At 41.6% G+C, this 16,554-nt stretch overlaps 1 protein-coding gene across 2 annotated transcripts in view; it reads right to left on the bottom strand.

The window, feature by feature from the left end:
- The window catches only part of sh3bp5b (SH3-domain binding protein 5b (BTK-associated)), a 31,502-nt gene extending 18,180 nt beyond the window's left edge, over nucleotides 1-13,322 (bottom strand). For both annotated transcript variants that reach the window (XM_060064594.1, XM_060064595.1), the window contains exons 1-3: nucleotides 12,740-13,322; nucleotides 12,252-12,314; nucleotides 9,947-10,075 (exon numbers count right to left, since the gene is read on the bottom strand). In XM_060064594.1, coding sequence (XP_059920577.1) covers nucleotides 9,947-10,075; nucleotides 12,252-12,314; nucleotides 12,740-12,817 — 270 coding nt within the window. In that variant the 5' untranslated portion in view covers nucleotides 12,818-13,322. The remainder of the gene's footprint in view (nucleotides 1-9,946; nucleotides 10,076-12,251; nucleotides 12,315-12,739) is intronic.
- Between the last annotated feature and the right edge of the window lie 3,232 nt (nucleotides 13,323-16,554).

Raw genomic sequence — 16,554 nt, 5'->3', positions numbered from 1 at the left:
TTGCCGAAATGTATTTGAGGACTCAGTATTTCTGAAGTTGTGGAAGAAAACCCCTTATTCCATGTGTGAATTAGGCCATATTATTTGGCAATAAACTGAGCCATTTGCAGTTTGAAATTCATGTGCATCTGTCTCATCGGAGACTGCAGACGCGCTGTCAAAATATCAACTCGTCCGATTCAAATGCGCTTAAAGGGGATGGGAGCTGGCACTCTCATTGGTTTGTTGGACGTTACGCCCAAACCACACCTACGGGTAACTAGGCTGCTTCAGACCAACCCTTTTGACACTTGCGCCGCGACGCAAGTGTCATTTATCCGCCTGTAAAATAGCGATAGCGCCGTAGAACCGCCCACAAAGCTACTTGCGCTTTGCGCTTCCCACTTGCGTTTCAGACCGTTAAAATAGGGCCCCTAATGTCTCCAGTCAACCTCGAGCAACATGCCCACAAACTACCAGCATGACAAAAAGAGAAACATACACTGCACATCTCTTTGGAGAGCAATATTCCATAGGATAGGAACAGCAGTTCGGTTTTGCTTATAAATCTGTCTCGTTCAACTTCTTGCCCTACTTTCCTCAGTGCTCGTTTGTTCGCCAAAGGCACCAAAGAAAAAGGAAGAAAGAAAGAAAGAAGCACTTTTGTCAAGCTATCTAAGCTTCTGCCTAAGCCTTCATTAACCTTTCTTAGGAGCCACATATAGTTATAGGAACAAACTAATAATAACAAATCAAGCAGTGGAGAACTCTTACTCTGCATGCAGGGTGATGAATCTCAGACTAAAGAAAGCAGTTATTGCATGTACTGTAAGGCCTGGAGGCCTGTATTGTAATATTTGAGACATTTACTATATTTGGTATGAGCCTACTTAATATATTGTATATAATAAACACGGTTGAGGTGGATCGGATGCAGATTGATTGTGATGTTTACGGGAAAACAAAAGGCATAGCATAAAGAGGAAGATGTAAGAGCAATGACAGCAACACTGAAGCAGAGAACAGATGGAGATGATTAATAGAAAAGAGAGAGAGAGCAGGGGGCGAGAAAAAGATAGAGTGGGAGAGTGATGGAGAGAAGAAAGTTCTCTGCATCAGTTCCTAAAAAGCTCATTTTTAGTGCCTCGATGTTCCTCCCTTGATGTTCAGCGTGACAGACTGGGGCGCTAGCTGTCATTAGCACTTCATGCTGATTCTGTTCCCTTTTTAGCATCACGGCTAACAGCTGCATGATGTGAGAGAGAGAGAGAGAGAGAGAGAGAGAGAGAGAGAGAGAGAGAGAGAGAGAGAGAGAGAGAGAGAGAGAGAGAGAGAGAGAGAGAGAGAGAGAGAGAGAGAGAGAGAGAGAGAGAGAGAGAGAGAGAGAGAGAGAGAGAGAGAGAGAGAGAGAACACGATAGAAAGGGAGGCAGAGACAGTAGTGGATTCTTCGGTAAAACAGTAACAACAGAAGCAACTATCATATCGCACCAACTCGTCCTATGACTGGCCCCCAGTCCCAGGCAAAATAATATGGAAGGAAAACTGCTTCTGTGGACTTTTTTTATTACTCACCAGAACTCATCACACTATGGACCTCAGGGGAATATCTCACACATTCACATCTGATACATGTTGTATCAAACACCTCTTCTTGTTCTTTTAACAGAAGAGAGGGGAAAAGTGCTTGGGAGTTAGTTCAGGATATATGAGAGAAGTGGAAGAAGAAGTTGAAAAATTTGATGAGAGAGGGAGTAGAGTGGTAGCAATTCGAAACTGGAAGAAGAGAAAAGGAAAAGGGGGTAGAAAGACAAGAACTGTAGGTTGACCTCATGAAAGCAAATGGAAGTTGCAGAATCACAGCACAACAAACTGATTTAAATCTACTCATCACGAATGATAATTAATCACTGTTAAAATGCCCAATTGGGGACCTCAGGAATTTTAAGCCGATATTCTGGGTCCTGTTAGCATTGCCATTGTTGGCTAGCCACAGCCTGTTAACACGTTTTGTCAGGTTTGAAAACGGTTATTCTTTTGTCAAGAAAGTTGGGTGGTTGATAAACAACGACCAGCCTAGTAAGGTCAGTGAGCCTGAGCATAGTGCACCAGTAGCAATGTTTTCCTCCGTTTTTATGGCCCTTCATGGCCAATATAACCGAGAGACATCCTGGCTCCAGAAGTAGGACAGTGGACGCTTATGACTAGCAAGCAATGGTAATAATATATTACAGGCTGTGCTGCACAGCATGCAGTCTAATCTTTTATTTAGATTACACAGGAGATGTCGAGACTTTGAGAAAATGTAGGTCATCCCTTCTTATATTTAGATGTACAATTGCAAATGGTGCATCCCATGGTTGCTTTGGCTGCCCGTCAGGCTAAGCAAGCCAATGTTAGACTCTTGTCATTGGCCGAAGTTGATGCCATGGTGGACGGTTTGTCTTGTTCATACACAAGATGAATGCACTTAAATTATTGACAAGGATAATAATGGAATGAAGGTAATGTGTTCTTTAAAGCACCAAACCACAACAACTAATTATTTATGTGTAATAGATAACCTGGCAATAAACCAATCACCAATCCCCACTGCGATCAGTGGTGAGGCATTTTTCCATTGAGCAGGGCTAGGAGTTTTGTTCCTTCGGTCACAAGTCTAGGTGTAGCCAAGCTGGACTTCATGAATAGCGCACAATGTCTGTGTTTAGCATCATGGCTTTCAAAGAGTGACACATCCACACATTGAGGTTCACTACTTTCGAAACCAAAGCTACTTTCACACCCACAGAGTGGCAGATTTGGTCAGATGGAGGACCGATTAGGGTGGCACTTAAGTTCTCATCCTCCATTTCCACATTTGGTCATGTTGTTGACATACAACACTTAACAATTTTGGTGTGCTCCCGATCGTCAAGGTTTCCAAAAGAATTCAGCGATTTCAAAACCAAATCAAATCAATGTTGTCCCCCAATGGCTGAAATGTGTTCAATGATGTTTACTTGTCCTCACTTGGTTTAGTTTCAACCGATCAATCTCATCAAATCCTGAAGAATCAAAACGCAATCCTCCTAAATGTATGACCTATTTGCTGCTAGAAGTAGGTCACGTTACAGCGAATAGGCTCTGAAAGACATGTGAAGTTGACGTACACAAACATTCTGACCAATAATGAACCAAACAAATCAAACTGTAAAAAAAAAATGTAAACAGAGGTTAGTATTTAGCAAATGAAGGAACATTGTGAGTGAGTGAGTGAGTGAGTGAGTGAGTGAGTGAGTGAGTGAGACATACAGACAGAGGGAATGTATTAGCATCAAGCTAAAGGCCACAGATGGGCCATCCACAGTATTGTCAACCTCTGCTACCAGGACAACAGGGAAGTGTGCGCACACACACGTGCGTGCGTGCGTATGTCTAAAGTGTGCATCAGGAACAAATAAACTGAATTGGGCTCTGGGCTGAAACAGCCCGTTTACCCGACTGTTGGCTTTTCTGTCCGTCTGTCTCCGAGTCAACCTTTCTGCCGGCTTCAATGGACGTGTTTCCATCTTCTGGCTATCTTGAATTCGACCTTTAGTCAATACTGTCTGCGCCTAGAAGAGTGAACCTGACGAAGCAACAGCGAAAGCGTCGTTGACATAAATAAATCAGCTTACCAGTGTGCGGTTTTTTAGACTTTTTTTTGCTTTATATTATTGTTGGCTGCACATCACCAGCACCTGAGAATCAAAAGGCTGTGCACAGGGACTTTGTTCTTTTTACTGTCTGTGTCTTGTTCGCCTTCTGCTTAAATCCTCCTGATCCTTTCTCAATACACACACTAAACAGGAGACATGAACATATTCTCAAGGTTTTCATTTCATTTCCATGTTTCTAGTCCAAGGGTCTTTAAAATAACCTCCATGAGATGAAATAAAAGTCAGCCTTCACACTAGCATAAAATCCTGAAAGCATCAGAGCCACTGACAAACAAAGGAGAATTATGTGTAATTAATTTTGTTTTATAGCCTACAAAATGTTCTGAAATAATAAGATACGACTTACGAACAGAAATGGCGCAATTCACATTTCATAATGAATCAAAATAGTTGATAAAAAACACTTCTGTAAATTACGTACTTATTGCAACTTCAGCTGTGTGTTCCCCTAACTCTGCACTTTAAAATGTGCAAAGTCAACCATTCACTGCCTGTGTATCTCTGCAGTGAAATACACCTTTTAACACTCCCCCCCAACCTTTGCTGAGTCACTGCTTGAATGATCTCTTAATGTGGAGGAACCCTAAAAAAGCCTATTTGGTTTTATTTGAATGTGAACCCTGCAGCGTTATCTCTGGATCTAGGTTCAAACCTACACTTGACAGGCTACCTTTTGGCATCCTTGGGCAAGATGCCCTCACATCAACCTGCTTCGCTACTTAAGCAGATCACTGTAAGCCACTTTGGATACAAGTGTCTGAGTAAATAGTAAATAGTTAATAGTCTTGTGTATCATCAATTGGATCTCCTTTTTAACTGTAAAGTACAACTCTTCCCCATTATACCCTCCCCAAAAAACATTGTTAGTCTCCAGTTACATTATAATGTAACAATATATTAAATAGAGCTGGCCTACCGACCCACCCTTGTTGGCCAGCATATTCTACAGAAGTGGTTGAGTCATTCTGACAGATGGAGTCAGCTAAATACACTCGTAGCTAAACATGGGTAAAGAGTGAAGTGCTCATTACACAATAGTGTGGCTGCTATTTGTGTATTTCCCGGCGAGGGTTACCCCAAGACATGGTCCAGCCACAGTCACCACTCCCTGGCTAGTCAGACTCTTATCTGGTACGGCAAACAGGTGGCTTATCATGGGAGGGAGACCTTGGAAAGACTGATAGACAGTCTCATATACATATATTTACTGTGTATATACATATACATAGAGAGAGAGGATCTAATAAAAACCGATCTGTACTGTTGGGCTGTCTTGATATATCTGATTTTGAAACAAAGACGTACCAATTTGGGTCGGCTTAGCTCAGGAGGTAGAGCAGTTGTATTGGGCCTAAAAAATTTTTTTGTTTGGTTCCGGTTTCCGACCGACCCTGTCAATTTATGTGCGACCCAAATTATTTTATGAGCTTTAAAAAAAAAAGATTTTTTTTACTTTTTTTTTATGCAAACTATAATCACGTTTTGGTACAGCACCTCTTCATTCTGTACAAGGATGAGCGAATTTTCTCGTTTTTAAATGAAAACAACCTACCTATCATTCGCTGCCGCTGGAAAAAATAAAATAAAAAAATAAAATAAATTCCCTACCTACCCATGACCTCAACTGACAACCAACAGGAACCAAACTTTTTTTTTTTTTAGGCCTTGTAACCGAAAGGTTGCTAGTTCGATCCCCGGCTCCTCCTTGCTGAGTGTTGATGTGTCCCTGAGCAAGACACTTAACCCTAACTGCTCTTGACGAGCTGGCTGTCGCCTTGCATGATTGACTCTGCCGTCGGTGTGTCAATTAACCGATGTAAGTCGCTTTGGATAAAAGCGTCTGCTAAATGCCCTAATTGTAATTTAAAACCACAAATTGAAAGCAAATAGAATGTGTGTGTGTGTGTGTGTGTGTGTGTGTGTGTGTGTGTGTGTGTGTGTGTGTGTGTGTGTGTGTGTGTGTGTGTGTGTGTGTGTGTGTGTGTGTGTGTGTGTTAAGGCTGGGGGTAAACGATTATTTATCAAACGATTAATCGGGCGATTATTTTATCGATTAGTCGACTAATCTAATGACCAATTGGACGTTTTTTTTATTTATTTTTCTGTTGCTCGATTAATAAAAACCATAATGTATCTCAAATAAATACCAAAAAAATCTTAATAATATACTTTATTTAATACGGAACCCGTAAAGGGACATGAAAAAAATGTGCGCGCATACTCTCTTGCGCTCCGCCTCCAACTACGAGTTACATCTTTCCTGCTGTCGGCTCCCAGACCGAGGAGCACAGGTGATACGTTCCCTCCAGGTCCGATGCGCTCTCGGGGGCATGACCCTTCACTTTGACCGACAGTGAGTCTGCTTATAGGTCGGAATATGATGGAATGAAGCGGCCACCGATTCTTGACAGGCTGGGTATTTTATTCTTACACGGAGCATTGCTGTCGTGCTCTTGTGATATGCCAACTCCATTTGGCAAAGAGTGCAAATCACAACACCTTTCCGTTTAGGACTTAACTTGAAGTATTTCCATACCTTTGATGATTTCGTGCGCAGACATTTTCCTTTATTGTGACTTTCGTCCATTTCTCCGTCGAAAATCGTTGACGGAGAAATTTGACGTCAACGTCATCGACGCATCGCTACAGCTCTAGTGTGTGTGTGTGTGGACTTGAAATCATGATGAATGACATAATGTATGGCAAGAGCCAGTTGGAGAGGTACACAAATAAGGAAAGGATATGGGAGAAAGGGAAGGAAGTATGGAATTGATCCCATACTTCATTTCCCAGAGTCGCTCCAAAACACTGTTATATTACAATTAAAAGTAAATCCTCCAAACATCAAGACATACCATTTGGATTATTTTACCAATTAGGATGAGGGATGAGTGTTAACGAGAAGACAATCACATGATATTATAACAGAAGTTTGGTTTTTAATTAGATTTGATAATGATATCATGCTTTAAATAATGCTTGATGCCATACTGATGCATATTACAATTTAATGTAAGGTATTGAATCTTGGTTTGATCCTTCATCCTTCTTCTACATCTTGAATATATATGCATTTAATAAATAATATTAGTACATCTTTGGAAGAAATATATCTTCAACGCCACAGGATATTGTCAATGTACAAATATATATCTAATATAGAATAATATAAAGAGTAAAAAATGTCACTTTCAAAGGAATGTATGATCAGAGAGAAACAAGTGGCAACATTTCATAATTTGAACAGTGAGAAAGAAACATCATTTGGCAAAAATCTGTGGCTCCTAAATCAGAGGTGAAAACGCCTCAACCAGAACGGTCGGTCAAAGTTTAGAGCGGGAAAGAGATTGCCATAAAACCTTCAGTACAACTGCAGTGTACTGCTGCAGAGAGAGGGAGGACAGCGATTATGTGTGAGTGTGAAATTAGAGAAAGCAAGGCGAAACTACTGAAAGCAGAACATGTTGTCCTCACATCAGCTGCTATCTTTTCTGCCATGAGACGCATGGAGGATAGGGAAAAACCCAACCATGTGTTTACTAATAGATCTAGTGTGCTGGTCTCAACAATTCGTTTTATTTGAATAACCACCAGTGCCTTAGGCCCCGTCCACACGAAGCCGATTTCATGGCGAAACCGCAAAGGTCTTGTACGGTTCGGCCTTCCGTCCACACGAAGCCGGCGAATCCGCTGACCGAAACTGCAAACTTCTGAAACCACCCTCGGAGGTGGTTTCAAATCTATCCGGTTTCGTTTTGGTTTCGTGTGGACGCCTGAAACCGACTGAAACCGCAAACCATGACGTCATCGCCCCACCCCTCGACCTCCTAGCCAATGGCTCTTAAGCCCGCGGAGTCTCAGAAATCACAACAAAAAAGATGATGGCGGACTACAAGCTTGTAATCGTTCTGCAGCATATCATGTCCCTTGTTGGGTTGCTAAGCCATTATTTATTGAGAATCTAGTTCGCCATCGTAGAAGAGCTGTTTGTTTGTGTTGTTAGTGGTTCGGGGGGCAGCCTTTATGCGCATGCTCGCCTCTTCTTCTTCTGGATTTGTGTACCAGAAGCAGCGCCCCTTATGGGCCTGGAATGTTTACTACAGCGTTTCTACAGATCTATCCGGTTTCGCTTGGCTTCGTCTTTACGGAGATACTTCGAAACCGGATAGATCGAAACCGTAACGGTTTCGCCCGTTTCGGCTTCGTGTGGACGGGGCCTTAGAGAGCGACCGGAAATATCTCTTGATCTCTACTGTGTTAAAGGCACCCAGTGCAACTTTCGAGGCTTAAAAATGAACATTCAATTTCTAGTCTTTTTTACACGTAGTAAGTTTCAATAACTCCATACCATTACATACCGACATTTAAGCAGCAAAGATCAGACGTCGTTGTGTGGTGAGAACTGATACAAAATCGATAACAACAACAATGCCGCCATTTTCTTTATTTTTTGTAACCTACAATAAATAAAGCAGGCTTCCAGTCAATGGAAAAATGGCTTCTCCCCACCGGCGATTGTTGTTGTTTACGATTTTCTATCAGTTCTCACCACACAACGACGTCTCATCTTTGCTCCTTGAATGTCGATATGTAATGGTATGGAGTTATTGAAACTTACTACGTGTAAAAAAGACTAGAAATTGAATGTTTATTTTTCATTGAATGTTTACATAAAGTTGCACTGGGTGCCTTTAAAGAAAAGCTATCGCGGTTGGGCGGGGTGATCACGCTTAGCTCTAAGCCCAGGAGGATTTGGTCCTCGTTATATTTGAATAACAACATAAATAGACCTTGAGCGATAGCGGTGACACCTGTTAAGTCAGCAGAGTATGCTTAACATTCTTCCACTGTTCTTTTATGCTGCTGATTTGGGGAAATGTAAGCTAATTCTACGCTAATGCTCAAATACTGTACGACACAATAAGAGAACGGATGCGCGCACAATGGTGCTAAAATACTACGAATAGGGCCGTTCAAATGAACATCTATTTTTGGGTGGGATTTCTACCTAGCAGCAGGTAGACAGAGAGGAACTGGTGTCAGTTCCTCAGTCATGACATATAGTCATGCCTTGGGGAAGTTCAATGAACAGTAGCTAGTTCAGCTTGTGTCGCCGCAGGTAGCGCCTTTAGAAACCAATGACTGCACACAGCACGCCAGCTGTTTCCCTCTAAATACAGTACTTGGGTCAATGCTTATAGTGATTAAGGTGAACTATTTCTACAGGTTCCAGTATTCACATATTCTCTGAATATTTACTTAAATCTATCCAACGGTAGTATAGGTTTAGCTATGTCCCTTCCAACTTTTGCAAAACATGAAGTATGTCCCCCAATATAAATTATTTCTAAATGTATATTATTGAAAATACATATTTATTAGAAGCCACACAAACACCTTTTTGAAGTTTTTGTTTATGTCCCCCCCCCAGACAGTGATTCATTAATAAATATTTTAAACTAATGAAACCCTCCATGTTTGTGGTCCATGTTTGTTGTTTGTGGTGTTAGTTGTAATGAGATCAGTGCCCTTGAGTAGCTCTCTTTCTAAGTGAAAAAGTTGGTCCCATCAGTGACACAGGCTGGACTTTCCGGTTGGAAAAAGAGTCAAACTGTTTGATTATGAAACACACTTTCATGCCATCTTGCAACTTAATCATCAACTTAAAGTTACTTCCATGGAAGTGCAAGTGTCTACACCCCCTCCCGAACCCCCCGCTCATCATGTCTTAAAACTGAGACCAATTAAAGAGAAAATAGGGTGTGGGAACAAACTGAAAATAGAAGTGCTTTGTCCCACCTGGGGATCTCCTGAACACTTTCTCTTTGAGGCTTCACAGCTGTGTGGGCTCTAAATAGAAACATTGTTGGTATAGTTGAGCATTAATGCGCGACACATTATGGGTGAGTACCGGTATTTACCAAAATGAGGATAAGGTCCGGCCCGAAGTGACCGAACCTTAGGCTCAGTACACAATCAAAGACTTAATTCACCTTAATAATCGGTTCCTCGACAAACAGTCCTTTCAAGAGTCGACCACAACAAAGTAAAAACACCAATTAAAGGTGTAAAACGTACATTAGTTGGTACTTTTTTAGAAAGAGAAATTTCTATACTTTACCCCTGACCTCCCTACAACCAACACACACACACACACACACACACACACACACACACACACACACACACACACACACACACACACACACACACACACACACACACACACACACACACACACACACACACACACACACACGTCCTCACCTGTCTAGCCACCCTGCGGGCCTCCCAGTAGGGCTTGGACTCGTCCACTGCCTTCCCGATCTTCTTCAGCAGCTCGTCCAGCTTCAGGGTGGCCTCCACCAGCACAGAGCGGAACCTCTGCCTGGCGCTCTGACGGGGAACAAGAGACCGGGTGAGGGAACAGTTCCACTGAGCAGTTCGAGTCCCGCCAGGAAAGCCAAGATTTTGTTGAGGACACCAAACCCATGATCATAGCCAAATGACAACACAAATGATCCAAACATAAAAATAGATGTATCAAAGTCCCACAAATGTCTTTGAGGACATGGAATAGACCAACATATTCTTCAATGGTTAAACTATTAACTAATGGCTATTCTAAAGTTATTTAGCAGAAAATAAGAGATTTTGCAGGGGTTGCTGCTGATATTTTTCCAAGAAGATTTTGGCAGAGCTTAAACAACAGTGATGTGGACACAAACCTCAAACAAATCAGTCCGAGGGAAATCTACGTTTTGGCAAAACGCGGTAAACTAAGTCTGTGTTGTTCTGATTGGAATCACCTTCATAAAGGTTACATTGTTCCTAGGTCAAACTAACTACTGTAAAAGATTGTAGTCTATACCAAACATGAGAACATAAATACGCAGAATTCAGAGTCATGCGTCATGTACCCAAAAAGGGTAAAGAACAGCGCCATATTTTCTTAATGTAGCAGACCAGAGATAAGGGACCTGGCCAGCTGGGAGGTCATCTTACTTAATTCAATTACACAACTTTCATCCGACTACATCAGAACGCCTTCAGCAGCCGAAGAGGGAACAATACGAGAAAGGTTATCGGAATATGTCATGACATGCATTATATTTTACCCAAGCCTACAGTAGGTTTTTGGAAGCTGGAAGAGTTCAGAGAAAACTGCTTTTTTAGATGTTGTTTTTTTGTTCTCCTATTCTGTGGAATTCTATTAAAATATTTTGTCATGATTGAGTAAAGATTTCAGAACTGCTGGCCCATGTATAAAAAGGTCAGCAAGACCAACAGACCAACAGGCTTGATAAGAGGATATCACATGACTTCTGTATTTACACTGTATCAAAGAACACTGCATCGGTACAAATAAACATTTGGATACCACAACATCAGCGTCTTACACACAATGTACACTGCGTGTTTCATTTAAAATCCAGACAACTATAGCGTATACGCAAGTTCTCAGCCATGTCCTCAACAAATTGCTATGTCTCTCCCTGTGTCAAGGAAACAAGCAATCATACACTGTAACACATATATAATGACAGTAACATTGGCGTGAGTAACACACATACACACACAGACCAGCGTGTAAATCTTCCAATCCACCTCATCCAGAAAAACTGCTAGCCTCGTGTGCAGGATTTTGCAGGACTTTATCCTCTGTAAATCGCCATAATGTAGGCTGATCGTGAGCTACACTCAGTTATTTCCACTACACAGCATCCAAAGGCCACACCATGAATCATTTTCATGAGCCAAATCCCCATGACAGCACATGCCGTTACACTAACGGGCACACTTCTTTAGTTTTATAAATTACTTTGACGTCCCACCTCAACGCTCATAACCCGTTTGAGCAGTTAAGTAGAGCAAGATTAAGTGAGCATGAACCATTCAGAAACTAACTTATAGTACAATAATAAACCACTGCACTTATTTCCAAATATAAAGCACTGATATACAGTGGCCCATTAAAACAAACAGATAAAATAATAATAGTTAGAATGTGCATATTATTAAATACACTTTCAAGTACAGTTTCAAGTACGCCCATAATGTCCTACGCTGTACCATCTCATCTGATGTCAAGATATCTGATGCACACGTACTTCTTCAAAGGACAAAATGTGAACAAAATGTGTTCCAATGCCATGATCCTGTGGTGTCTTTTCAAATGGGTTTTATCAGGGAAAGGCTGTGTGTGTGTGTGTGTGTGTGTGTGTGTGTGTGTGTGTGTGTGTGTGTGTGTGTGTGTGTGTGTGTGTGTGTGTGTGTGTGTGTGTGTGTGTGTGTGTGATTCAATCTCAAAAGAGCATGATAAGGAGTTGTCACTAGTGGCTGTGTGCAACTGAGGGCACTGAAGTATGAGTAGGCCTACATCACAAAGGACAAAAATAAATAATTGTATTCAGTTGACTACATCTTCACCTTGCTAATGGGGGTGTGTGTGTGTGTGTGTGTGTGTGTGTGTGTGTGTGTGTGTGTGTGTGTGTGTGTGTGTGTGTGTGTGTGTGTGTGTGTGTGTGTGTGTGTGTGTGTGTGTGTGTGTGTGTGTGTTTATCAAGCTCACCTCCAGTTCAGTTTCACATCTGTTGATGGCGTCTGTGGACTGGTTAAGTTTCTCCAGCTCTCCCTGAGTGAGAGGAAACAGAAGGACAGGAGACAGAGATCAGAATTTGACAGATGATTGCAAGTGGGGTTAATATATCTGATCCTATAATTAAGTTTAACCTAAATTGGTTTGCAGTTAATGTTAAGGAACGACTAGAACCCCAACTCCGACAGAAGATTTAGCTTTTAGACCAATTGCAATGCATTTCGATGCCTTCATATTGGCGATATTACTATCAAGGAGACGAGACTGCCTGGGTAAATAAATGGGCCATTGAGTCATGGCTGCAAACCATTTAAAATAGGCATTATAATAACCTATAAATCATCAGACTCAACGTGCCGATCACGGTATTCTTGAACCCAATGGACCCCTTTGGCTCTGCAATTGAATAACAGAACCATTACAATCTCAAATAGGCATACTATCGTTACCGTAACACTTACCTGGATCCTAGGATCCATCTCCTCCTCTTCGTATTCGGTTTCCTCGTCTGATCGGTTGTCCCTCTCTGAACGGTCCATGTCGGTAGCGGTAACGAGTAGAGGCTACTGCTGTCAAAAATCGAACAAAGCCGGCCGGGTCTACGTTGAGACACGCGCAGAGACGGCGAGACCAGGCGCGACGCTAGATCAGCCTCATACACAGAGGAACACGGCAGATAGTATATGAGAATAGAATACAACAAGCCTAAGGTTTTATTTTGTCTTTAGTCAGCTTGTATTCTCAGTAAAGTCTTTCCACGGAAGGCATCGCGAGGAGGAATATCCCGCTGTGACGTGACGTCCTTGCTCGGTGCTCCTCTCTCCGTAGCGGGCGAGAACGTGTCTGACGGCGGTGACCTCGGAGCTCAGCAGGTCTGGAGGGAACGCCCCCTTCACGTACACGGCCATGCCTCCAGCTCAACTAGCCTCCTACAACACCCGACGTCTATGGCTCGAACTATTGGACGACGAGATTGAACAGGGACTTTTTGCGGACATTAAATAAAAATCGATGATGAACAAACGATTATAATAGCAAACATGTTGGCCTACTCTTTTAGGATGTCACTAGGAAAAAACTTTGATTTGAAGTCTTGAGTGTTTTATTTGCAATAATGTGTATAGGCCTACTCTCTCTCACATGACAGGGCTGGGTATTTTCTTCGATGTCGTCATTACGGATCCATTTAGGAAACGAGGACATTCCTTTAAATGTGATGTGTTTTTACATCAAGCGCACTGGCCCTTCCAGAACATCTATCTCCATCAATCTATCCTATTGCGATTCCCCCCGTTTACGACACAGGTTTCATACACCAATCCAGAGTGAAATGTAGGCTACTGTTGATAGTGGATATGGAGTTTATTTAGAATGCGCAGTTGTGCTTCTTTCTAGGGTGTCTGGACAGCTGTTTTGTTGTGGTTCTGATCCTAGAGATCAGAACCAGAGAGAGAGACAGACAGACAGACAGACAGACAGACAGACAGACAGACAGACAGACAGACAGACAGACAGACAGACAGACAGACAGACAGACAGACAGACAGACAGACAGACAGACAGACAGACAGACAGACAGACAGACAGACAGACAGACAGACAGACAGACAGACAGACAGACCCTAACCCTGGCAGTTTCAATGAGTGGTTCCTGAAGGGAGTCTGTCAACTGGGAATATGGTTTTAGTATAAATCATTATCACAACCTTTAAGACTGCTATGTATGAGGCTCATCTAATGCTTTTATTTATATAACTGCTGCCCAGATTGTGGGGAGTGTGTGTGCTAAATGCCAAGGGTAATGCTTAATCTAATTTACTGTGGGGTGTAAACAAAGTCCAGTGTGTTGGAGACCAGACAACAGGCATCCACAGCACTATCTCTGCTAACCACATTAGTGGAATGTACTTACAAAAAAAATGATTGACATCATTCTCATCCTCCTCATCGTCATCCGCTTATCCGGGGTCGGGTCGCGGGGGGAGCAGCTCAAGCAGGGGGCCCCAGACTTCCTGACATCATTCTATTATTATTTAATTATTAGTTTTTTAATTTGACATTTGCGATTGAAGTCAGAATTCCAAGAAGAGCACCAATTTCCACAACATGTTTCAGAGATTTGCTATAATCAAATTATATCTTCCTAGAAAGATAATTTAAAATTTTCAAGGACAGCTATTGGACCTTAGAACGTTCCGTTCTGGACGTCCAACACGCCAACCTCAACATGACGTTTATCCGTACACAATGATGCACCCCCATATATTAGTCTGTCTTTCGGTCTGTCTATCTATCAATCTATTGAAGCGTCCCGTCTATCTATCAAATTATCTTTCTTTCTATTTATCCACATATCCACATATCCATCTATCTATCTATCTATCTATCTATCTATCTATCTATCTATCTATCTATCTATCTATCTATCTATCTATCTATCTATCTCTCTCTCTCTCTCTCTCTCTCTCTCTCTCTCTCTCTCTCTCTCTCTCTCTCTCTCTCTCTCTCTCTCTCTCTCTCTCTCTCTCTCTCTCTCTCTCTCTCTCTCTCTCTCTCTCTCTCTCTCTCTCTCTCTCTCTCTCTCTCTCTCTATCTCTCTACCTATCTCTCTACCTATCCATCTATCGAAAAAAAAATGTCAAGGATAAATCTTAACTGCCATTGGACCTTAGAACGTTCTGTTCTGGACGTCCAACACGCCAACCTCAACATGACGTTTATCCCTATACAAGGATGCACTCCCATATATCTGTCTGTCTTTCGGTCTGTCTTTCGGTCTGCCTATCTATCAATCTATCCATCCATCCATCCATCCTTTCCATCCATCCATCCATCCATCTCCTTCTATCCTTCTATCCTTCTATCCTTCTATCTATCTATATATCTATCTATATATCTATCCATCTATCCGAAGTCCATCTATCCATCTGTCTGTCTGTCTGTCTGTCTGTCTGTCGATTTGTCTGTCTGTCTGTCTGTCTGTCTGTCTGTCTGTCTGTCTGTCTGTCTGTCTGTCTGTCTGTCTGTCTGTCTGTCTGTCGATAGATCGATTTGCCTGCCTGTCTGTCTGACTGTCTAAGACTTTCGATAGATCGATTTGTCTGTCTGTCTGTCTGTCTGTCTGTCTGTCTGTCTGTCTGTCTGTCTGTCTGTCTGTCTGTCTGTCTGTCTGTCTGTCTGTCTGTCTGTAATACTAATTGCTAAACATTGCTCGTCTGATTTGTATTGTAAAGGGACAATGCCCTCTAGTGGCAAACAGGTATATATATTATAATATTTTGAATGGAATACAGTGCACCAAGTTGTCTTGTTTGAAGAATTATTATTACCGTTTTATTTTAGGCTACCCTCTTTGTTTATCGTAAAAGTTATTTAGCGCAGCTTTAGAAGTGCTTTTATTTACATATTTGTTAATGATAATAGTGTTTCCTTAAAAAGTAATTTCATTTATAAAAAATATATATTATTCTAAATATATATTACAGTTTTTCGCAGACCAGAATTGAAATTCTCAAAATACCTGTTCAATCTTCACATCATTGTGTCACTTGGCACATCAAAAAAGCAGTTTCTCATTTCTTTGAACAAGTTGCAAACGCTTTGGTACATTCATGCAAATGATTATGTACAATTCTCTGCTCTTTCCTACATTATCAATGGCATGTGTCATGTTGATCAAAATGTATTGCAATGGGAAACTATTGAATAGTCTCACGCCCACAACATGAGTTCATTGCATAAGTCTTTGCATGCAAAATGTTTTGACAAGTTGTCAACCATATTTCTATACATTTCCATTCGACTTTTTTTATCTGTCCTGAATTGTAAATTGCAACCACGTGATTCTTGACTTTCTCTAAAGAAGGGAAATGTGTAAAGTGTTATATCAACCAACGATAATAATAATAATAATATTAATAATAATAAATTAAATTTATATAGCCCTTAATATGGTAGGCCTACTCTAAGACGCTTTACATATTGCCCTATCAAAACTATGTAAAACAGACTAGGAATAAAAGAAAAACAGAGGTTAAACATGAAGAATAAGGTGGGAGTTAGGTGGGGAAGGCTAGTGTAAAAAGGTATGTTTTGAGTGCAGATTTGAGTGCAGAAGAAGAGAGGGTTGGAGAGACTTTGATGTGGGAGGGGAGTGAATTCCAAAAGGTGGGGGCAGCAAATGAGAAGGCCCGATCACCCCAAGTCCAGCGCTCAGTCCGTGGAACTTGTAGCAGGTTGGCAGAGATGGACCTGAGGAATCGGGAGGGGGCGTGGT

This window comes from Gadus macrocephalus, chromosome 11, assembly GCF_031168955.1.
Source record: "Gadus macrocephalus chromosome 11, ASM3116895v1".
In the NCBI taxonomy this organism is placed as follows: Eukaryota; Metazoa; Chordata; class Actinopteri; order Gadiformes; family Gadidae; genus Gadus; species Gadus macrocephalus.
The sequence above is the reverse complement of the archived record's forward strand: the minus strand, read 5'-3'. Positions and strand labels throughout refer to the sequence as shown.